A 24489-nucleotide genomic window follows, 5' to 3' on the forward strand; every position below is an offset into this window, starting at 1 on the left:
CACCCTCTTTCATCTCCTATAAATAAAATCTTAATCTTACCAATATATGAACTCATCACTTCTTCTACTTTGTAACAAAATCCACATTAAAGAAGAAGATCAAACTCTAATCTCCAGAGATGCTTTCATTGTTTATATATAGAAAGTGACATTTATTATAAGGCTCAATTCACCTCTTCAAAGCTTCTGAGATCTCTCTTAGCACCCTTTTTGAAGCTTGTAAATATATAAATAATCCAAGTTTGTGTTTCAATGGGTTCTTCTGATCTCTCAATGATCCTTCCTAGGGTTCTCATCGTCTCTCGACGTACCGTTCGCAAGAACAAGTTTGTCGATTTCGTGGGTTCGTTTCTCTATCTCTGATCTCGATTTTGTTCCCATTATTTCTTGTTCTTTTAATATGTATATCATTGTATATTGTATATATCATTGTATATTGTATGTACGTCAGTTCCTAATTGTTTCTTGTGATAGAATTCTATTAAAGGTTCATGTACATTTTAATTTATTGAATAACATTCATAGTTTTCTCTTTGCAACATATGAGAGCATGTGCCTTTAGTATACATGTAAATGTAATTCTTTTATCATCTAGATGATCTATTGTGACGCTTGTTACTGTTATAGATTTGTTAAATGATTCAAAGCAATTTTCTTGGGTTCTAATAACAAAGAGAACTTTTCATTGAATGATCAAGCAGGAGAATATCATTTAGATCTCATTGTAAGCTATGGAGCAGTGCCTGTGATAGTCCCGAGAGTCACTGGCGTTCACATGCTACTAGAAAGCTTTGAGCCCATTCATGGGGTTCTTCTTTGCGAAGGGGAAGATATAGACCCATCCTTATATGATGCTGAACTATCCGGCTTTGCACCAGAAGAACTCGAAGAGATTAGAGCGCTGCATGCCAGTGACACTGCCATTGATAAAGAAAAAGACACTATTGAGTTAAGATTAGCAAAGCTTTGCTTGGAAAGAAACATTCCATACTTGGGAATTTGTAGAGGGTCACAAGTCCTTAATGTTGCTTGTGGTGGCACGCTTTATCAAGACATCGAGAAAGAGATGTCAAAAAACTGTTCATTAGGTCAAAGAGTTGTTCATATGAACTATGAAAACTATGATGGGCATAGGCACTTGGTTAAGGTTGTAGAGGATACCCCATTGCACCAATGGTTTAGGGATTCATTGGAGGAGAATAAAATGGAAATCATGGTGAATAGTTATCACCATCAAGGAGTGAAGAAGTTGGCTCAAAGATTTGTGCCAATGGCTTTTGCTTCTGATGGTTTGATTGAAGGGTTTTATGATCCTGATGCTTATAATCCTCAAGAGGGTAAGTTTATCATGGGTCTTCAATTTCATCCAGAAAGAATGCGGAACCAGGATTCGGATAATTTTGATTATCCTGGATGCAAATCTGCATATCAGGTAACATTAATTATGCTAGTACAAGCAGTTGTTTTACTCTTTTTTCTTCTTCTTCTTCAGAATAGCATGATTTTGTGGGAACTGCCATTAGAAAAATGTTTGCGGGTTATTGTGCAGGAATTTGTGAAGGCCGTGATTGCTTATGAGAAGAAGCTTAGTTGCTCAGCAAGCATCCCAAAATCTGTCAAGCTTGACCAGGAAATAGAGAAGAAGAGAAAAGTAATTGTGAGAAGTTTCTCAATTGCTAGAAACATGTACAGTTCGGGAGGTGGAAAGGTTTCAGGTCAAGAATCTGAATTGCAAGTTGGAGCAGAGTTCCTAGAGGTTAGCTGAAGATTTAAATCTAATTATAACAATTCCATCTTAATGCAACTCGATAACTGCTGCATAATGAAAGCAGTGAAAACATTTGGAGCATCACAATTCTAACGGCAATGCAACATGGCTTACAGGCAAATACAGCGCTGAGTTTGCAGCAAGAGAACAGGCTGAAACAAATGGGGGCAACAGTGAGGAATGCTTCGACATATATTGAAAGACTAAAGATGAATGAGGAGAGGGAGAGAGTTGCAAGGAATTTAATCGGGAAGATGTCTGTAGGACAGCTCTCTGATCTCATATCTTTCTACCACATGATGGGTCAGATCTGTTCTGAAGCATTGGAAAAAAGGCTTCATGATCTAGTTGTGAGTGAAGACATCAGCCACTGACTTGTTCATTCCCTGTACTGTCTTGGTGGTCATTTGTTGTGGATGAACTGTGATTTTTATGTGGATGTTTTTGTTCAGGTTCTATTTCTTTTACTCTTCTTTTATATATAACTTGGGGGCGATGATTATATGTATGTAACCGTTTCCCCTTCAATAAACAAACAAAGGAAAAAACATTAGAGGCACTTTTGGCCATACTACTGGTATTCCTGTACTGAACATAATCTTGATCTTGGGTTAAATCCAGACTAATTAGCTATTCATGAAACATCTCATTTCTCTGCAGTTACATGCAAAAATGCACTTTGCAGCTACAGCCTAGACCATAAAAACATAGAATTCCAATTATCAACACCAAAAGCTACTGCAGTACCTTGCAATCATAAGATGATATATAAATATGCCGAAATTCAAATAGCTAAAAAATAGACTAGTTCACAACTACTGCTACTGCAGTAACTTGCAATCATAAGATGATAATACATATGCCGAAATTCAAATAGCTAGAAACTAGACTAGTTCACAACTACTTTGGGGAAGTTAATTCCTAATAGCAGCAGAAAATACAAGCGTTTTAAACATACCAACTCCAGCAAACTCAATTAACCAAAACAAAACTGAAAGCAAAAAAAAAGAGCAATTTTAACTAACCTAATCATTATCATTTATATTTTAACACACTGATCTTCACATGGAGTTAACAAACATAAGAGTTAGTGCCTAGTACATATGTCTGGGGTTGCTCAAACTTGATACTTATACAACCTACCTATCAAAATCCCCTCCAAGATGTAAATGAATTATTAAATCCTAAACTCAGGACAGAAAAAAGAGCCTGGTTTTCTTTTAACATGGAATACTTTTGAGATAAATAAAGGAAAGAACAAAATGAAACTTGCTTAACACTGATTCAAGCCTAGACCACATCTGCACCTCGGTTTAGCTCAGCACTTTCAGCAGCTTTCATTAAACTATTCACTTGAGCCTTTGCAGTTGTTCCCGTTCCGTTTGAAGAGACTGCCACTATTTTGTGCATTTCTTTTTTCAACTTTCGATATAAATTGCTTATGACTTACAGGATACAGAACAACTTTAACTCATAGTTTTTGTATTCCATCCACAACTGAGCAGTATTTGCTTTCAAGAATTGGAGCATTACCGTTACACTCATATCCTCACATCACCTATGGCAGAAAAACAAGAAATCTGGGTGATTGACCTGAAGCAATCTCAACCAATTATCAGCTGCCTGCAGTAGGGAGCTTGCCAATTGGCGCTCACATCCCCCAGTAGGGGTCCACAAAGATCCCTTGAATTTGTATGAAGCAAGACCGAAAACAGGTAGGGCCATCTTAGGAACACCATCAATCTCGCTGGGATAGGACACTTCAGGAGAAGGCGCACCTTGTGCACCTTCAAATATTCAAACGGACGACAGGATAAGTCACACAAAAGCATATGAGATAACACAATTCAGTGGGTGGTAATATAAATCATACACTCGTACATATAACTCGTGATATTGAACACAGAAATAATTCAAAATTACACGGGACGAAAAAAAAAAGGCATCTGTGCCAAATAAATAGTGCTTAAATAATAAAAGTGGCTTCAATATTACCAAGAACCCACACAATTAATCGATCTATACATATGGACCAGAAGAAACCATAGACATATAGAGAAATGACATTACTATCACCATCATGGTTTTAGGTATTACAAAATCAATACAAGCTATTTGACTTACCTCCCATAGGTGTATGAAGAGAATGATATGTCAAAAAGCAAGCATTGAGGTCTTTTAGTGTTGGGCCTGTTGGTATTCTGTAAATTGGATACCTACAAAATTTTCATTAGAACAGTGAATTCATACACACATAACAAGACCCATAGAGGTATATGTGATGGTAAATGATAATACCAGGCCACAGAAATCCAGCTAGATGGCAGTAGATCACAACTTCTTAGTGTCTTCAGCATAGGGAACCGGAAGGCAAGATCTGATAACTGAGCCAAAGGTGAATTAAAATTAGTCCAGAAAAAGACAAAAAAAGCAGTAAGGGCTAAAAGGGAGAAGACATATCCAGACATGGTGTTGATGTCTAATTTTTGTCAAAAGGACCAAACAAAGAAAGGAGAATAGTGCTAGCCTTGTCAGCTAAAGGTTCCCGACTGTACGGAACGTCCCGCTCAAGATACTCGAATAGCAGGCGACCTTGCGAGTTTGTGGATTCACCTTCATCACTAGAAAAGCCTTCTTGAAGTGCAGTCTGCTGGTCTCTCAAAGAAAATCTATCCATTCTACGAGTAATTTCATCTCTACAGTTTTTAAGCCCTCTATCAGCTTCACAATCACTGCTACCATCACTACTTGAGTCTCTAAAATCACTGTCACTGTCCTCACCTGGTTGCCTGTCACACAGAGTAATATTCATTTTTGTATGCCAAAACAAAATGAAATCATCTTCCTCTGAATACTGTATGACAATGAACTACCACCAACCAAAAAGTTCAAAAACAAAGGAATAAGCAAAAGAATTTGAGAAATATTAACCACTGAACAGTTGCCTTAGATTATAATCTGGACCAGACAGATAGGTCTTCATCTTAGCTGAGACCAACCTCTTTTAGCATATTTAAGCATGACTCGTTAACATTTAGACAATAGCTTATAACTCGGCCAACCTCTTATAGCATTTTTAAGCATGACTCATTAAGATTTAGACAATAGCTTATTTAAAACTCAGCCAACCACTTTTAGCATATTTGAGCATGACTCGTTAAGACCTAGACAATAGCTTATTTAAAACTCAGCCAACCTCTTATAGCATATTTAAGCACGACTCATTAAGATTTAGACAATAGCTTATTTAAACTCAACCAACCCTCCAGCATCAAATCCTCTACCCCCATTTCCTTCAAGGAGGTTGTCCACTGTTAGGGAAATTCCTTGGCCACAATACGGCTAATGCTTCATAATTCGACTGGTAAAACCATAATGGATCTGATCATTAAATTAATTCAGATTTGAAAGAACTTTATACAGCATGCACTCATTCTCTGAAGACAATGTCAAATCAAGCAATCAATTATAAACAGCCATATATCATCAATATAGTAAGGACAGAGTTCTCGACATGTTCAAAATAATCTACCCCAATCACCAACATCATTTTTCCCCTCGTTGCTGTTGTTCCTTGTCAACGTCATCTAATAAAAAGTGAATAGTTGATCCACATCCTTCTACTAAAATTATACAGGAGTGTTAGGGAAGTTTAATAATTCATATTCCAAACTCTATAATGGAATCTGTAATTATACAGACAAATTCTACAAAAGCTTCAATAAGTCCCTAGCAATACAAGATCTCATTCATTTCCATCCATAAAAAGATCACATATTAGAATCGTTATCGACTTTACACCACCTCATCTGAAACCAGATAAAGATGGCACACTCTCAATAAAAATATAATAATATAAAGCAACTGCTAGCTTACTAAAACTGAGATTCTAAAGACAAACAAAATTAGATTGTCATACAAATATTGCGATGAAACCCAACAAAATCTGATGCCATTCACATAGTCTTTACCTTGATTTCTGGGATAATTTACTAGAGTCGGCATATATTTGAATACCGGACAGATATGGAACATAATACTGAACAACACAATCAGTGTTGTTTAGAATCAGAGGAACTCCTGCGCCATAGGCACTCCACTCCTTGAACGACTCCCATAAATCACCAAGCACAAAATATGGCTTATACTCCACATCGCATGTCTTCCAGCTCCTCATTGTAGTCTGCCCAAATTCAAAAATTTGTATTTTTTTATTTAGAAAACAAAGTAAAATTTTCGAATTAAAAGAAAGCTGCATCATTTATCATAACAAACTATAAAATTACAGGAAAACGTAACAGAGTAAAAGTTAAAAGAAATATTTCAATAACAAACAAAAGTACAATCAATTCATTACTTCATTTTCTCTTCTTATCTAAAACAAAATTCAAAACCAGCAATTCAGCATGAAAAATCGAAAAATTAAAAAAAAATTACAATATAAAATAATCATTTAAAAAGATTTATTTTTACCAAAAGACCAAAGTAAAATTTCCCAATAAACAGAAACTTACTTTTTATTATCATAACAAACTATAAATGAAAGAAATATTCAAAAATACTGAAAGAAAGTTGTAACGGACTGAAAATTAAACAATGTATTTTGATTACAAAATTAAAAATTAAATTCGATCGATTACTTCATTCTTCTTAATAAATCCATTAATGCAACTGAAGGAAGAGCCAAAAAAAAAAAAAAAATCAGCATCAAACCTTGGATAGATATTGCGCCGGCACCGACGGCGTGATCGACTCCAAAAACCGTTCTAAATTACTCAACTGTGGGACCGCCAGTTCAAAAGCAGGCCGGGCCACCGGTTTGGGAGTGTCATCAGAACCGGTCCGGTCCTCCGGTTCTCTAACCGCCGCAAGCGAATGTTTTTCAGACGATTGGCTCGGCGTCACGTCGCTCTTAGCTCTCTGCAAATAATGTTGCGTTCGTCGCGCTTTCGGCGGATTGTAAAACCGATCCTCGCCGCGACCACGCGTCAACTGCAATCCGGCACCAGACATTTTAGGGAATTGACGAGAATTTGATGAGAAATATGTGAGAATTTGGTAGAAAGAGAATTAGATCAGAAGAAATAGAGAAGAGTTCGGTCAAATAAAACCCTAGCGATTAAAATGGGGAAGGCGAAGGGCAAAATGGTAAAAACGGTTAAGATATAGGAAAGCAAGAAGGGAGATTCAAAAACCAGACTCTGACTGAATAAATGGATGGGCAGAGGAAGAAGAAAACAATTATTACTATTTTTTTAATTTTATAATTATTTTATATGTGTTTGTTGTGGCGCTAACATCTGGGCCCCTAACTTTCATAAAACCACAGATAAGTTACGAATTTATATTTCAATTTTACGAGTCCATATTGTGCTGCATGTTCTATCGTTGATCTCTGCAATAAATTTATATTAAAAAAATAAAATTTTGAGTTTTGATGGGTTATTTGTGATAAAAATAAAAATTAATTTAAATTTAAACCGTCCTCTATCTTTAAAAATTATAAAAAAATTATATTTCTAATAACAAAATATCAATTTTAGGAACTCAGATAATATAATGCTGGCTTCAGTAGTAGTTTATCATAAAAAAGGATCTATTTGTTATTGTATCATATTTGTGTTACGTTTTGAATTTCCAAAATAGGTAAAAAGCAGATTTGACAAAATCAGGCTGTGATTGGTGGAAAATGGGAAATAAGGATTAGTTATTGGGGCTGAGGACAGACGTGTCGCCATCTGTCGAGCGAATTCATGGACACGTGTATGGTGGGATTTTCGATGTGGCGTTAGCTGTCTTTTCCTTATCCCATTCGATTGTATCGAGGGATTTGAAGGGTTTTTCCTGGCGACGCGCCTTTTTTGAATGTGTGAAAACGCGCCAACGATTCGCGGAAATCGTGGGGTCACATTTCCACGTTGGAGGCTTGCCTATCTTGCGTCGTTTTAACTAGTTTCCCTTAAATCTTAATTATATTTATTTTGGAATGTTTTTAATTGATTTTACTTTGATTTCGATGTAGATGTTTTTATGAAGACTCCAACCTAATAAAATCCTTGTCCGGTGCGATGTGGATTTTGAAATTTCACACGGTCATGAAATGTTTTTATAATATTTTGAAATCTTAAATTCACATTTAAAAAATTAAAGACACCCGTATAAAAAAAATATTTTTTCATTTTTTTTAATCTTGTGGAGCTCCTACCATTACTTAGTTATAGCCTTACACATTAATATTAGTTAAATTGAAGTTCATATAGAAATCTAAAAGTCAAATAAAATAATAAATAATAAATAAACTCTCACACTTTTTGAGAGATTCAAAATTCTGACTTCGAGAATGAACCAATGACATATTAGCCAACTCAACTCAATAATTTTTAGAAAAAAAAAACATGAGTTAAGCGAAAACATAAATCAAGTTGAAACAACACAAATAAACTAGACTAACTTCATCGAATCATGTCGAAATAAAAAGCCGAGTTTCATTGTCTCGAATTGAAAAATTCAAATGCTATCATTTCATTGGTTAAGTTGATTTTCACATCTTAACTTTATCCGTAACATGGATACTTTAAGTCTTCCCATAATATGTGAGCAAAAAATTTTAAAAAAATAATTGAATAATTAGGATCAAGATGTTACATCTAGTCTAAACTAAACCTAATAAAATGTTGTAAAGAAATAAACGAATAATAACCATGTATATCTATTGTACATATATAGTTCCAATTTAAAACTATACTGATCTTGAGGCTTTAATTGGGTTAAAAAAAAGGAAAAAGAAAAAACTGTGTTAGAACAAGATTTACTTTTAGACTGAATGTAATTATAGTATAGTACCATAATTACACCGTAATCGGACGCCATGAATTATGGTTCAACCGTCGACACTCTTGAAGTATGAATGTACAACTTTCACCAGCTCATCAATTTTATGGCCTCTAATGGGGTTTGGGGATAGAAATGGACGGTCAAAAGAGCTGAGCAGTGACAAATAGATCCACAGCAATCTCAATCTGATGGGACCCTTAGTTGCATGGTGACCTTTATCATTTCTCTGTATTTAATATTTTTGCCTTTTTGAAAGGTCCTTCTTCACACATGCGTGGGCCATATTAATTATCTATGTCTTTGTGCTACAACCACAAAGAAGAAATTTCACGGTCATCTAAATTTAAACCTCCGACCACTCATTTGAAAAAGAAAATCAAATCAATCTTTAAATTACAAAAACACAAAATAATTTTTTAAAAAAACGTTAAAAAAGAAATCGACGAGGACCGGTTATTTCTGATTAAAAATAAGGAGGTGCGAGTAAAAGTGTGTCATAAAATAAATAATAATTAAATGTAGGTGAAAATTTTTAAATGGATCGAGCTTAATAATAACTCAACATGTTCGTGAGACTCAATAATTATTATTATTTGAAAAGTATGTCGTAAATTTCTCTTTCAATTATAATAGCCAATTATTGACTCAAGAGAGTAACCAAATGTTTATGGTCTGTGATTTTATATTGTGTGTGCCTAGCACGCAAATAAGTTGTTTATTGGTATCCGCGCATCCCCGGCACCACGATGGTTAGGAATACCAGTTACAATTAGACATTTGATTTTTATCATATCTTATAACACAAATCTTATTTAATTATTCCGTCGTCTCACTTCCAAGTTACCAAAAAATGGGCAAGATAACGTGACGGTAGGTCACATGTCACATAATCAAATGAAACAGATAATCAGAGATACGTACAAATAAATAAATAAATGATCCAATAATAATAATAATGGAACGGTTGCCTGGTGATCAAGACTATTCATCAGATGGAATGCAATTTCATGTACAATGTACAATTCATTTGACTAAATTTTTAAAAGAGTTGGAACTAAACATATTTATATTGAAGTTTTGGTTTGGAAGCGCCGTCCATGGAAGGCAATTGAAACTGAGAACAGCAAAAGGTTTTGTTCATTTACATTCATTATGGCAAAGAATGTGAGGTGCGGTGAGGCGCCAAAACCAAGCAAAAGATGCGAGAGGGTTGGAGATTGAAAATGACGTCTGGATTTTGGGTTTGGGACTCAAAGATAAGTGAGACTCCAAATATAATGAGTTTTTTTTTTTTTTTTTAAAAAAAAGGATCGTTTTAATTCAAATTTAAATAATTATAAATAAAATTTTTGACTCTTTATCTATAAAAATAAGAACCAATGGTATAAAAAATTTAGATTGATGCCACACTCAAAAAATAAGAGAAAATTGTGAGTAATAAGTGTATAAATAACGCCATAAGATAATATCTTGATAAGTTATAAAAACTTTTTGAAGAACTAAAAAGAGAAAAACTCTCATTGTTATGAAAAACTCCGATAGGAAATTTCCAATAGATTTACATGGATTTATATAGTTAAATTTTATTAATGGAATAATGTTTTCTTTATTGCTAACTACAACATAAAATAAAAAAAGAAATAAAATATCTTATTGATCCTAAATTAAAAAAATATTAAAAATAAAAGGGAAATAAAAGATTTTATTTTCAAAAATAGATTAGGAAATAAAGATTATACCAGATTTTCTTACTTATTTGATAACGCCTTATTTATTCTTCATGCAAGCCACTCCAAATCAAATCAGATTTAAAATGTTGAATAACATTGACTATCTCAAATATTCAATTCAGGCACATTAATTTCTTGAAAAATGCATGAATTTGAGATGTGGTCAATTAATCCATTCAATCCTTTCTTCATTTTCTTGGTTCTTTCTTTTGTCATTACACTTCCATGGATGCTTAATGGATGTTGTGAAGCATTAGCAACCTGTTGGCTGGTTCTCATCATTAGCAAGCTTTCAATGAGCTGACTTTATGTGAATCTACATTAAAAACTGCTGTCCCACAAATTGAAGGAGAAATTTTTTTAACTCTCCCTGCCGGCTCCAATCTTCCGTCAGAAAGCATGTACGCGGGATTAAATTTCTCTTTGTTATTGGAGGAATCGTTGATGCATTGTAATGCATTTGGAACAATGTCATGTGTGCTTCCAATCGAAGCACAGCTGCAAATGATGATAATAATCAAATAAAATTTTTCAGAAAGAATAGAAGCGTAAACTTAGTTAAAATTTATACATTTATATAAACTAGTATAATTTGCATCAAGGAACAAGTAAACCTCAAGGAAATGGCTTAAACCTATAAAACTTAATAACGCATTTTAATAGTGGAAGGCACAGAGAAAATCTTTACCCTCGATCATTAAGAGTTAAAGACTGCAGTACTGGACCTAGAAAGTTAAGATGAAGGGCCATACATCTCTGACAAAGAAACATCGAAAAGTCAAAACCCTGAAATTCACCCCAAGTAAAACCGAATGAAAAGAGGAAATTTTCCCATTTAACCACTTTCCAACTTTTAATATTAAAAGAGACATCATTTCATTTTTTTTTTACAATAGCAATCACTTATAAACTTTTGGAACTGAACTACCCATAAATTCTTAAAATAAAACACATAAATATTTCGCCCAATATTATCCAACTCTCAAGCAACAGCTAAACATCTACACACACCACCAAAACACTCCTCATTTCACCTCTCCCACATTATTCAACTATCACTCAACCTCTCTTTTATCTATCTAACACTCATCAAACTAATGTATTTATCCAAGTATTGAAGACAAAATCAAGCAACAAACTAAAGGATAATAAGAAGTTAAAGTTAGTATTTCTTCAATCTTTATCTCTTATTTTTTTATTGTGTTTATATAAAAAATTAGTTGTTCATTTTATTACAATGTGAGTATATTAAATGGTTAATATTGTTAACATATATGTTTCCTTAATGTTGATTTTGATGATAACAAACAAGATTAAGAATGATTAATCTTTTAAGCTCAAATTATTTTTTATACTTTTTAAATAAATCATTATTTTCTCATTATAAAGGTTTCATATTTAATGGAAAAATAGTTTTATGAAATTGGTTGTTTTTCAAGTTTATGGGTTAATTGAAAGAATTTTGAAAACTTTGAAATCAACAAGTATTGCTTGAAATTTTAGAAAATGACTTATTTGAAAAGTTTCATATCATTTTGGGCCATATCATAATTTCAAAAAGTTTTAGAAATAACAAGTATTATTTAGCGATTATGAAATTGGACCGATTTGTAAAATTTATAACTTTTTGGGCCTTAGTATAGTTATGGAAAGTTTTGAGGCTAAAATGTAATTTTAGAAAATAGTTAACTGTAGCAGTCACTGTAGCAAGCGGCTAACCAGATCCTGACAAACGGTAATCCGATTGTTGGGCAGTAAGCTTCTGGAGCTTAAACGGCTAACCGGATTTCACAAGCGGCATATCGGATGTTCATAAATTCAAAATTGTGGCTGTAACGGTAACATTAAGCGGCTAACCGGATGTCCATAAACGGTAAGCCAGTTATGACTAAAATGTGCATAACGGCTAGTTTTGGAGCTCAAACTATATAAACTCAAAACCAATTCATTTTTGGTAACCTAAGCAAGCATAAACAAGTGCACACAACTTATATTGAGCTTCAAATTCGAAAATAATCATAGATTAAATCTTCATTGAGCTATCATTTGTATATCCATTCTTAAAGAGAGTTTTATTGTTGTAGTTTTTATTTCTCATCAAATTGTGAGTGTACAAGTGTGAGAACCACTTGGGGTGAAGAGATTGGGGAGATGATCTCTTGATTGTACAAGTTCATTGACACCTTGGAAGTCAATTGCAAAAACTTGAAGCCTTGGGAGGCTTGGATAGTGAAATCCTCAAGCGGGTGAGTTTGGAGGCGTGAACGTAGGCGGGGATTGCCGAACCACGTAAAAATCCTTGTGTTTGTTTTTTCTTCCCTTACTCTTTTAATATTGTGCATGATTGAATTTATTGTTTTCAATTTGATTAAGGCAATAAATTAAATTGTTGTGTGGTTTGCTTAGCTTAAATTTTAAAATCTCAATTCACCCCCCCTCTTGGGTTGCCTAGTTAGTATTTCAAATATGAGGACATAAGTTTAGAAATTAGTAAAATTTCGACAAAATCCGACGAAAATGAGTTTTGAACAATGTTGAAGACGAAACCCAAAATTCAGGCAACAAGTACCTATCGCCCTGGCGACAAAACTGTCGCCCAAGCTTAGACTGACTTGTCGCCCTGGCGACAGGTACGTGTCGCCTAGATTTTGGTATTTGTTACCCGGGCGAAGTATTAATATACAATACTGTCGCCTAGGCGATAGTGTTGTCACCTCGATCACCCGAATTTGTTGATAATTAGTTATTTATTTAATATAATAATGTTATTGTTTGCAATGTTTTTAATAAAGTAGTATTATTATTTTGCATCAAGTTAATGGAGTCGGTAGTTCTTAAGATATATTTTGATGGAGCGTGGAAGACTTTGGAGGATGGTCGTATGGAGTATGATAATGGAAAAGTTACTGCATTTTGTTTCCAAAAAGATGCAATATTTGAACAATTTATTGCAAAGTTATATGGAATTATGAAGAAAAGTCCAGAGAGCTGTCTATTGCTTGGTTTAGTCAAGCAATATATAGGTCTCGGAGAAATCAGGCGACATGATGTGTTGCCCGAGCGACAGGCTGTGTCGCTCGATTTTTTAGAGAACTGTCTATTGCTTGGTTTAGTCAAGTAATGTGTAGGTCTCGAGAAAATCGAGCGATAGGATGTGTCACCCGAGCGACAGGCTGTGTCGCCCGATTTTCTAGAGAGCTATCTATTGCTTGGTTTAATCAAGCATTATATAGGTCTCGGGAAAATCGAGCAACAAGCTGTGTCGCCCGAGCAACAACCTGTGTCGCCTGACTTTTCAGAGAGTTGCATATTGCTAGATTTTGGTGGCTGCTGAAAATATCAATTGACAATAAGAATATAAAATAAGACTACTTAATAGTATGTGTTTAATAATATGTCTTTTTACATAATTTCATCCATAAAGATATCCATAGCAATCTTCTTCCTAAGCAAATCTCCACAATAGCTAAAGTTAGGTATATGACCTAACATTAGATAAGACATGTACATTAACATATACACTCCACAGCCGCCTCTACCTAGGGTTTGTTGCGGTAAATCGTAAAAACGTTTACATTCCCAACATCTATTTGGTTGCTTATCCTCACGTGTTTTGTAAAAATCTATTCGTGCTAACGAATGAGGAATGATAACTCTGAGTGGTAATAGCTTCCTGAAGTAGTCTGAGTCATCGTAAAGCACAATCGACGAGTCATATAACCATATCTCCTTTTTTCTTAGATCCAATTGAGCCAAACAACCAATGACCTCCTTTGAAGTTCACTAGAATATAGACATATACATCAAATTAAATAAAAGGATTATTACGTATTAATTATTATTAAGTTGAGAGATTGGAAAAAAAAAAATTTGTATGCATACTATGTCTACGTCCACCCAAGGCTCAAACAACGTGTCTTCCCAACCATTTTCGTAGCCTGCTAAACTCTCGTAATCTATTGTCACTAAATCAACCTTCCCAACTCCCCACAATGATTCCAAATATATCTAATCATAATTTAATTATTATGTAAAATCGTAGACAATCTCATCAATTAAATATTATTAAGTAACTTACAAAAAAAGAAAAATGCATTCGTATGTGTGCAACGCTGAGGTAAATATTTTAAAGAAAAAATAAAATTGAAACAATCAGAAAACTCGGGCGACGGAATTCTATCGTCCAAATTCAGTTGTTGTCGCCCATGTACCTACATCGTCCGATACATGGGCAACATGATATATTGCCCAAACAAATCTAGACGACACAATTTTGTTGCCCAAAAAGCGGGTGACGTAGGTACATGGGCGACAACATGTATCGCCCAACCAAATCATATTTTTACTTGTTTACATGGTTGGGCGACGCAAGCGTGTCGCCCGCGTTGCTCAGCCTCCCACGCCATGCATGGGCATTTGGTTGGGTGATGGGGAAAAGCCACTCGCCTTGCCCAAGCTTGACATGGCCAAATTTTAGGTAACACGGGCAACCATCTACGTTCTTGATTGGCCGACACACCAACCTTCTCTTTAACCTCAAAATAATTCTAAATTTAGATCAATAATTTTTTAGAGGTATTTAAACAAACACTTGGTGTGCCATTTATTAGATATCTTAATTTTCAAAAAACTCTCATATTTTCATACCCAATATACATCCTAGTGATTAACCATGATCAATGATGAACCAAGCAGACAAGTTTAGCAAAAAAAAATTTTAAATTCATTTAAAAAAATCAAGGAAGTACCTAAGCCACCGAAACCGTATGTAAAGAAACTTGTTGGAAGCAAAATAACTCACACTCGCCATTGGAAGTGAAGGAAATTGCCGCTGGAAGTGAATGAACTTGGCAAAACTCAAGAAACACCGAAAGTGAAGGAACTTTGTGTGGGCATATTTCAAGCGATGTTTTTAGGTGAATATTGGGAGATATGTTTGTGTGTTTTGTTTTGAAAATTTAGGGATAATTTGGTCTGAGAGCTTTGTAAATGGTTGTTATTGTAAGAAAAATTGAAGTGATGTCTTTGTTTATATTAAAAGTTGGAAAGTGGTTAAATGAGAAAATTTCCCAATGAAAATGGGGAACAACCTCAAAATGCACAATGGACAGGATTAAAAATAGCACAAAAAAATTGCCTGAGCAATGACATATTTCCTCAATATGGTTACAAACGAAGTTCAATTTATAATTTATTTCTGTTTATGAAATTCATTGTGAACATACTTACTAATGTTTAGCACAACAATCAGATTATAAAGGGTATGCCCAAATGGAATCAATAAAGCATCAGTAGTAAAAGAGAAATTGCAAAATGATAAAGCTAAGAGCCAAAGGGTATATCCGTATATTGTCTGACAAAATACATATCACTCACAGGTCACAGCAAATTGTCTTAAACAAAAGCTAATTTAAAAGACATGTTTTCATGAATGTAACCACAATCGATCATGCAGGCGTTCTTCTCCAGCACCAAACATCTCATCTACTCTCTCACCATCACGATAAAAATGAAATGTAGGCGTGTAACGAATATGCTGAGTTGTTTCCGGGCATTCGTCAATATCTGCATAAATGAAAGAAAGCTTGGGAAAATTGTTGCTCAGCTTACAGAATGCGGGGAGAATCTGGTTGCACACTCCACACCTGAAAATGATAACAATTTCACAAATGTGGAACACTAATACTTTTTTCTGCACTTGAGCCAATATTAGCAGTTACACGAAACGAAGTGTAATTACAAAAAGCTTACGGTTTATGTTATCATTCAAGTATTAAAGCAACAAATACAGAGACTGCTTTTAGGAGCACTAAAAAGTCTTCAAAAGAAAAACAAACAATAATTTTAAGGACTTCAACTATTATTCCAGCATTTGAGTCGCAATTGACGTGGCAATTTATTTATAAATATTATTAATTGACTAACATGGCCATTACAGATAAGCTATCACCTCTGAAATGTTGAGATTATAGCTAGGATCCCTAGCGTCTTCTGGAAAACAATTTTTTAAGAAAATATTTATCTATACATTGTTGGAGCACAAATGATACTTAAGCTTTTCAAGTGCTCCTCCTGCCCAAACATGCTTTCTATCAAACACCTGGTGCTCGTTTGAATTCATTATATGAACCCGCAAGGAGATAACAAGGATTTTAATTAATAATTTCTGTGAAAACCTGGAAAACGTACCATGATGCCCCGTAATTGATAACCGCCTGGAAGCCAAAAAAGCAAAAGAAATATTTTAATTATTGTCAGGAAGCAAAGGGAAGCAAAATTCTTGAAAAAAAAAAAGAGCTACGGGGCAGGGGCTCACAGGGATTTTAGAGGACTTAATTTGAAGAAGAATATCCTTGTGATTTTGATCACTGGACGCAGTTTTCAAGTGGCCATGATGATTATTAAGATCCATCATGCCCTCTAAGTCTTTCTTTGGTTTCTCACCATCGAAATTGCCCTCCATTTTTCACAGAGAGAGAATCCCAGCTGCAACTCGCCAGTGCTACTGTAAGGTCATTACCATAGGGAAAGTAAAAAGCCCGACCCGCCCTCAGCCCGATTGACCCGATTAAATCTAATCCCATCAATCTGATTAATCTGATTAAATAAAAACTTATAAACAGAAATCATCAATTGCTCTACAAAATTCTAATTACTGAGTACTGACAGTTGAAAAAGAAAAAAAAAAAATCAACTCCTTGATGGGTAAAAAAATATCATTCAAATTTGAATATCAAAAGTAAATATTGATTTTGGCATTCGGCTTGTACTCTATATTATATTATTTTATTTTGCAGAATCGAAAAAGGACGAGAGAGGACTCCTAATTCCGAAATCCAACGTTGTAGTGACGTATTTCTTGCAACAGTTTCAGCAAGTTGTTGCTCTTCATTTGGATGGCATGTGTGTATCTTGGTAACATGGCGTCATACATCCTTCTCAATTGATAATTGTAATAAAGGCCAGAAGGCATAAGTGACCGCCAATGTCACGCATAAGATTAATTAAGATTGTGAGGCTTAATGGTAATTTCTTCATCGCAGGCACTGCGATTTGCGTGCGGTCCTCGTGTAAGAAAATTGGAGGAAAGTTGTTCATTCTTTAAATTGCAATCAAATTGCATAAACTAATTTTCATTTTTTCTTGCCTCTGAGGCGATCATTCACGACCCCGCTTTGGTGAAGCCCACTAGCCCAGCGGGCTCGGCAAAATTGCTTTCAATGAGTTGTTATTATGCCCCAGAATTTAGTAACAAGAATGGGGTTATGTAGGTAGGTGGGCACCATCCCATGATCGCCTTGAGTTCCCTCCAAAGCCATTTCATCATTCAAACTGTTCTCTGATTCACCATCTGTCTCAGGATCTGGCTGCGATGTCTTCAGCAAATATGAAGTTATATATAAACTAAGGCAACAATTGACAAGGAGAGATGATATGATACCTGAGGTGAAGAAGCTAGTAGTCCCTTGTTATTCTAGTTCTCCCGTCATTGCCAAGTCAAGTTCTGTACTTTTTTTGTTTGGGAATCTGCCTGTATAGAAGATGAAGCAACTACCTGGTGTTGTGAAGATACTAAAAGGTAAAATGGAAGCCATATTTTGTCGATTTGGCTACCTTGGTGCAGATATAATGTTCATGTATTTTCTTTGCTTGTAATTAAAGAATATTCTTGGTGATGTAAGAACATAAAATTACTTTAGTTTTTCTAATCGATTCTCTTTGTTGTGATGACTTGTTTACTTTTTCAACAGAGAATAATAATCATTATTAAATAATATAAGGCAGTATAATATAAATAATTAAATATAGTGTGTCAAACATAGCAAATATGTATTCATTTTTTTAAATTTTTTTCAAAGGAAAAGAAAAGAAAATATTAAATTAAATATAATAGTGCACCCAAAAAAATTGAATAATATAAAGTTAGGACCAGAACCAGTCGCTTTGGGCCAGGCTTAATTTTTAGCAGGCCGTACCAAATGATGTCAAGGCCGAATTAGATTACCCGTTATTATTTTTCATGTTGATTAAACTACTCGGCCTGGTATATCTTGAATGAAGTAAATCTTATCGTTTCTAATTCGCACAAGCAAAATCTTTAATAAAAAGTTATTGATTAGTTGGTAATCAAATGAAAATTTTTATTAAAAGTTACAAAATTATTTTAACAGACAATAATTTCGAAGAGATAATGAACATAACGACCAAACAAGTGAGAAAAGAAAAATTATTTCCAAAGAAAAACAAAGCGGAGAAGATGAAATTCTAGTTGGTTTTTTTCTTGGCTCTTAGATTAATTCTCTCCATAGCAATGATAACGTTTGACAATCTATCTATTATTAGTATTCACTATTCAGTAACAAAATTTCCATTTTCAGGAAACTAATTGGATAATCCATATTCTATATATGGTTATAAGAGACTTATTAGGGGGGGGGAGAAAAAAAAAAGCAACGGTGAAATCATCTCAACGTCATCCGTTCGGTTGGGTGCTTGATTTCTAAAAGAGAACATTTAAAGCTTTTCAATTTATGATCAGAAGTGACGGCTTGTTAGCGAGGCATTCAGCAAAACCGTCGTATCTCGTACGCCATCCGGATTTTCGGATAAATTATTTGGGGCTGGAGAAGATTTAATTTTGATAGATCCACGTACTGTGTGTTACATAAATTATTAAATTTAATTTAGGTACAATATGTAATAATACCCATTAATTAAATAGGGAAAAAAAAAAACGAAGAATGGTGAAGATGCATGTTTGCGTACGACAACTTGCTTAGGACTAGGACAGCCCATCTCAGAGTGGCCAAAATCATGTGAGTTATCACACGGTTACTTTATTTTAAATATTAATTTTGTTATCACCTGCTTGAGCATGTGAACTCTCATGAAAAAGAAAATTAAAAAAAAAAAAAGTCTGAATCTGGATACTTTTCATTTTTCAACCGCAATACGATGAAAGTTTCTTTTTTATTATTGTGGATGTTTCTGATGATAATATTCTAAAATTGGTCAAAAAAAAAGTAATGTACATTAAATTCAAAGTGTATATTAAACTCTTCATAAGTAAATCTAATTAAATACGTTACCAAATTTATCACAACTGGGTCAACTTGCTCATCTGCTTCTTACCACCGCCCAACATTTTTTTTTTTTTTGCATTTTTTGGTAAGAGTCTTAATTTGCCATAAATTCAACAGTCCAAATTATGAGGCTTGTCAAAGACAAAGACTGCAATTTCACAAGTCAAACATATTATCTCGCCAACTCTCACTGGCTAATCTAATATTCAATCATCAAAACCATCTTCTCTCTCTCTCTCTCCAGACTCGATTCCAACCAACTTCACAAATGGACTTATCCCAAATATCTGATTCTCCATTAACAAGCTTCTGTATGTTCATTCTCTGCTTATTGCTAGCAAGAACAGTCTCAGGAGAAATCGACCGTCAATATCTAGCCTGCGTTACGAAAACCTGCGGCGATGGCCAAAACATAAGCTTCCCATTCTACATCGAAAATCAACAAGAAGCCTATTGTGGGTACCCTGGATTCAATCTCTCATGCAATGACAAAGGGAACCCAGTTCTCAAACTCTCCAGTGATACCAACTACATTGTTGAGAAAATTGTATACGATAATCACTCTGTTCATGTATCAAACGCAGCCTTTTCTGAAACAAACAGCGACGCTGCTTGTACTTTTACTCGCATAAAAAACGTGTCTCTTCCCGCGGAGTTCCAGCTGGCTCCCGACCAAAAACAAGCGGTGTTTCTGTACAACTGCAACAACTCATTGCCTGAGAAACTGTTACGGCACAAACTGCTGGCTGGTAATTGTTCAGGTGATGATACAGTTTTGGGAATGTTTGAGGATGATTCTGATTTGGATTCTGCTTCCAAGCAATGTAAAGAATCTGCGGTGGCACCGGTGGCCGTGGATATGAATGGAGAGGGGATGGGTGATCATATTGGGATTGAAGAAATGGTGAGAAAAGGGTTTTTGTTGAAATGGAGAGCGAGTGACTGCCGCGTTTGTAAGGAAAGTGGCGGCAGGTGTGGCTTCGATGCGGATACTTTCCATTTCCAGTGTTATTGCCCTGACAGGCCGCATGCTAAGCAATGTACTCCCGGTATGTATGTTTCTTAATTTCTCCCTCTCTTCAATTATTATTTACCACAAAGCTTTTAGATTTTCTTTCTTGATACTATAAGTTGGCTGAAAATTTAACTTTTCTGATTCATTTTATTTTATTTTTTTAAACCTCATCATCTTCATCGGGCACGATTAGCTCTTAGGATATTTGAGGGCGTGAGTTGGAACTCCATTGATATACTCTAAAATTTTACGAATATAGATAATTGTTATTTATCATAAATAAGAGACTCTCTTGAATTAGGACATATATACCATGATATGGCCATCTTATTGCAATGTTCACTCTTTTTAAAATTAATCAATCATGATCATAATTAGTAAAATGACCTTAAGGTATACTTACTGATTAGTAATTGGACCAAGTTAAAATCAGAATAAATAAGAATTGAAATGAGTTGGAATGAAGTGATGAATAGGAATTATAATAATTTTTTCACTTGAGCTATAGGAATTAGAATTAGAATAGAGTGTATTTTTATTTGTGCTTACTTATTTAAGAATGGGAATGAACTATTTTAAATTACTAAAATACCTTTAGTTAATTATTATTATTATTACAATAATTGTAATTATTATTATTTTTTTTAAAAAAATTGTTATCAATAATAATAATAATAATAATAATGAATATAATAAATAATAGTAACAATAATAATAATCATATTATTTTTTCGTTATTATTATTGTAAAACTTCAACAATTGAAAAAATTACAATCTTTAATAGGAAGTGGGAAATCTGTAGCAAACAGAATCGCATTATAGACGTACCCAGAGAGTGGTTGAAGTGGTGTTACAAATGGCTTCTAATTCCAGTGGTTAAACAAGAGAAAATACAAATCGTGCATCTCTAGAACTCTCTTTTTTTTTCCTTTTTTTTTTTATCCCTAAAATACATTGTGGGCTAATGGCCACATGGGGCAACACGCTGGGCGCATTGTGTCCACTCGTTCGGAGAGTGGGGGACGAAAATGTGGCAGCCTCTGGTCCAAAAACCTATCTGAACTCGGTTCACTTATGACTTAACCCACCAAAATCGGCACTTAGCAGTAATAAAAGTTATAATGGGGGAGTTGAGCTTGAAATAAGTTGGACAATTGTTAAAATATTATTTTGACAGAGGAAAGGTCCGGGAGTTTGCGTAAGAAATATAGATCATTTTCCTCAATCTAGGTGCAAAATCCCACGTATTAATTAGGTAAATGTATTTTGGATTGTAAAACTTAATAATAAAATTGTGAAGGGTTATGAGCTCAAAGCAGAGAATTATATAATTGGTTATTAGATTTAGATTATTCATTTCATTTTGTTACTCAAGAGAACATGAGATCCTCATTTTGGGTTCTAATAATAAAATCATGGTAGGTAGTATGTTCAAAACAGATAATATTTACTTACACACTTAACTGTTGGGTCTGGACTGTTATAATTAGTAGTAGAGTTGACTCGCAACCTGTTATGTCGATGGACATGTTATGATGTGATTTTGTTTTGTTTTGTTTTCCAAGACCCTTACGAGAATGCAAGATCTTCAAGAAAAAAAAAGTACATAATACCTTATATCACTAGTAAGAGAGTTCTTAAATTGATTTATAAACCATTAGCTTTCCTAACTAAATAGATGCGTTTTAGATTACAAAATCTAATAATAAAATCATGACGAGCAATTCGCTCAAAGCAAACAATACTTAGTTAATTATTAGGTGCAAACTGTTTCATTAGGCCTTTATATTTATCTATACACGCACTAGCGTGTAGTACATACGGGTTTCAGTCAACGAAGCCATTGCATTTAGCCTCACAATCTCAAATTTGCTACGTGCTTAGATATTTCCTGTACTATTCTTTTGGCCCATCCCAAAGATATCATATAAGACCTATACAATTGCAATTGCAACACTTTTCCCCTTTCTCTTGACTGTGCCAAAACATCAACTTGAAATCTAGAATTTGACAAACTTCCCCTTGTTTACTGAAGCATAGTATTTCGTAACGGAGGCATGCATTTTATTATTTAATGTCTTGTAGCCCAAGTTTGATTTCAGTTGTCCATTGACTGTGTTATTAGGCAGGAGCTGCCAGGACCTGTTTAGTTTAATAGTATTTCTTTCCCAAAGAGTAGACTTTGAAATTTGAAAAACTGCCCCCTTCCCCCAACAACACCCCCCCCCCCCCCCCCAAAAAAAATCGGTTGGTTGTAAAAGACTGCCTAGTTGGTTGATATGATTTTATAAATAGTTTTTGAAAAAACTAATTTCTAAAATTTAAGATTGTGTTTGGAAATATATATATATATATATAAATTATTTCAATTATATGCTCTTTTAATTTTAATTTTAGAGTGAGTTTTTACAAGTCTTAATAGTGATTTTCAAAAGTTAAAAATTAATTTTGGTTTTTGATAAATTTTTATAGAAATTATTTTTGTCAAAATCACCTTATCTTACAACAGACTTTGAAAAACTGACAAGTAATAGTTTTTCAAAATCTAATTTTAAGAATCAGTTTTATACTTAATACAATTTCATATATATCTTTATATATACTATAAAAATCTAAAATTATTCTTATTAATTAGGAAATAAATTATTATTATTACTAATTATATTGAGATAACAAAATAAAAATTAATACAAAATATTTATTTTAATCATCAATTACTATAAATACACAATAAAACATATTTTATATACATATTTATAAATGTATAAATAAATTTTATTCAACATTATGTCCAATTTAGTCATTTATATTATGATAGCAGTTTAACAGTAAAACTTACTAAACACATACAACTGCTTTTAAAACTTACAGTACTTGTAAAAATAAATTTTACTAAATATTTAATTAATTCTTTTTACAACTGATTATTTATACAACACATGTAATATCTCACATCACTAACAAGTGAGTTCCTAGATTGGTTTATAAGTCATGGGCTCTCCTAATCAAGTAGATGCGTTTTAGGTTGCAAAGCCCAATAATAAAACCAAGACAGGTTATGTTCCTAATTCCTAAAGCAGACAATATCTACTTAGTTGTTGGGCTCGGGTTGTTACAATTGATATTAGAGCCGACTCACGACTCAATGTGGGGATGAATATGTTAATGATATGATCTCATACTGTTCCCAATATTTTTCCAGGATGTGAGGTCTTGTGGGAGAAAGTATATAATATCCTACATCTCTAGCGAGTGCATTCTTAGATTAGTTTATAAGTTTTGAGTTGTCCTAACCAAGTAGATGTGTTATAGGTTACAAAACCCAATAACAAAATTGCGACAGATTATGTGCCCAAAGCAGATAATATCTACTTGGTTGTTGGGTCATGTTAAAATCAAATGTTGTATATTACATCCCCTACTTTATGTAGAGTATCAAATATTATCTTTTAACTTCAAACCTTGCATTTTACTCCCACTTTTCGTAGAAGCAACGTAACTATAATCCTTCTTTAATCTGAGGATAAATTTTTCACTTCCAAGTTTTAGGTGACTGCTATTTGCAGATTGAGTTTTTCAATTCTGTACTTCTGAATTAAGCTATTAATTACTATTAGATGACTTAAATTTTGATTATTCAGTCATCGGACGTTAGGTTAGTGTAGTTTAAATTGAGTTTGTCACCTAATTAGATCTTTATTTTGTTTCATTCGGAGGTGACTTGAAGTTGCTGTTACATCTCCAAACATTTTCCATTTTTCCTAGAATCTGCAAAATCCACCCAGAAAAATCTAAGCGATAGAATTGCCTTTTGTTGTTTTTGATTGTTGGTTCAAGAGAAGTTATCTGCATTAGATTCTGAATGGTATTGCAAGTAGATAATTTTATTATTATAACAAGCAAATCGTTCATAATTAATGATACAGTGGGTAGTACAATGACATAATATGTGACGTTGATTGCATTACTAACATTCTGATTAAGAAAAAAACAAATTCACCCCAAGTAAAATTCCGTATCCCAGTGGTGGATTTGTGTTGGGAGTTTGGGGGGGGGGG

At 33.9% G+C, this 24489-nt stretch overlaps 4 protein-coding genes across 5 annotated transcripts in view; 2 read left to right on the forward strand and 2 right to left on the reverse strand.

Annotated features, from left to right (window-relative positions):
• Nucleotides 1–33: 33 nt before the first annotated feature.
• LOC18053129 (putative glutamine amidotransferase GAT1_2.1) lies at nucleotides 34–2337 on the forward strand. The gene is made up of 4 exons (XM_024190296.1): nucleotides 34–343; nucleotides 702–1432; nucleotides 1550–1756; nucleotides 1885–2337. The coding sequence occupies exons 1-4, from the start codon at nucleotides 253–255 to the stop codon at nucleotides 2140–2142; spliced, it is 1287 nt and encodes a 428-aa protein (XP_024046064.1). The 5' UTR covers nucleotides 34–252; the 3' UTR covers nucleotides 2143–2337.
• On the reverse strand, nucleotides 2117–7110 carry LOC18053130. Of its 2 annotated transcripts, XM_006448347.2 has the most exons (6): nucleotides 6482–7100; nucleotides 5740–5951; nucleotides 4296–4557; nucleotides 4067–4152; nucleotides 3893–3984; nucleotides 2117–3555 (listed from the first exon to the last, which is right to left on the reverse strand). In XM_006448347.2, the coding sequence occupies exons 1-6, from the start codon at nucleotides 6779–6781 to the stop codon at nucleotides 3323–3325; spliced, it is 1185 nt and encodes a 394-aa protein (XP_006448410.1). In that variant the 5' UTR covers nucleotides 6782–7100; the 3' UTR covers nucleotides 2117–3322. The 2 variants fall into 2 exon arrangements, with proteins under 2 accessions (XP_006448410.1, XP_024046065.1); XM_024190297.1 differs by lacking the exon at nucleotides 2117–3555 and having other exon boundaries at nucleotides 3891–3969; nucleotides 6482–7110.
• Nucleotides 7111–15646: 8536 nt separating this feature from the next.
• Nucleotides 15647–16884, reverse strand: LOC18053131 (thioredoxin-like 3-3). The gene is made up of 3 exons (XM_006448348.2): nucleotides 16649–16884; nucleotides 16522–16547; nucleotides 15647–15977 (listed from the first exon to the last, which is right to left on the reverse strand). The coding sequence occupies exons 1-3, from the start codon at nucleotides 16793–16795 to the stop codon at nucleotides 15758–15760; spliced, it is 393 nt and encodes a 130-aa protein (XP_006448411.1). The 5' UTR covers nucleotides 16796–16884; the 3' UTR covers nucleotides 15647–15757.
• A 2675-nt stretch (nucleotides 16885–19559) lies between these two features.
• Nucleotides 19560–24489, forward strand: part of LOC18053134 (LEAF RUST 10 DISEASE-RESISTANCE LOCUS RECEPTOR-LIKE PROTEIN KINASE-like 1.1) — a 12300-nt gene continuing 7370 nt past the window's right edge. The window contains exon 1 of the mRNA XM_024190515.1: nucleotides 19560–20464. Within this exon, the coding sequence (XP_024046283.1) occupies nucleotides 19684–20464 (781 nt within the window). The 5' untranslated portion in view covers nucleotides 19560–19683. The remainder of the gene's footprint in view (nucleotides 20465–24489) is intronic.

The sequence above is a fragment of the Citrus clementina genome, unplaced genomic scaffold, assembly GCF_000493195.1.
Source record: "Citrus clementina cultivar Clemenules unplaced genomic scaffold, Citrus_clementina_v1.0 scaffold_2, whole genome shotgun sequence".
NCBI lineage: Eukaryota > Viridiplantae > Streptophyta > Magnoliopsida > Sapindales > Rutaceae > Citrus > Citrus x clementina.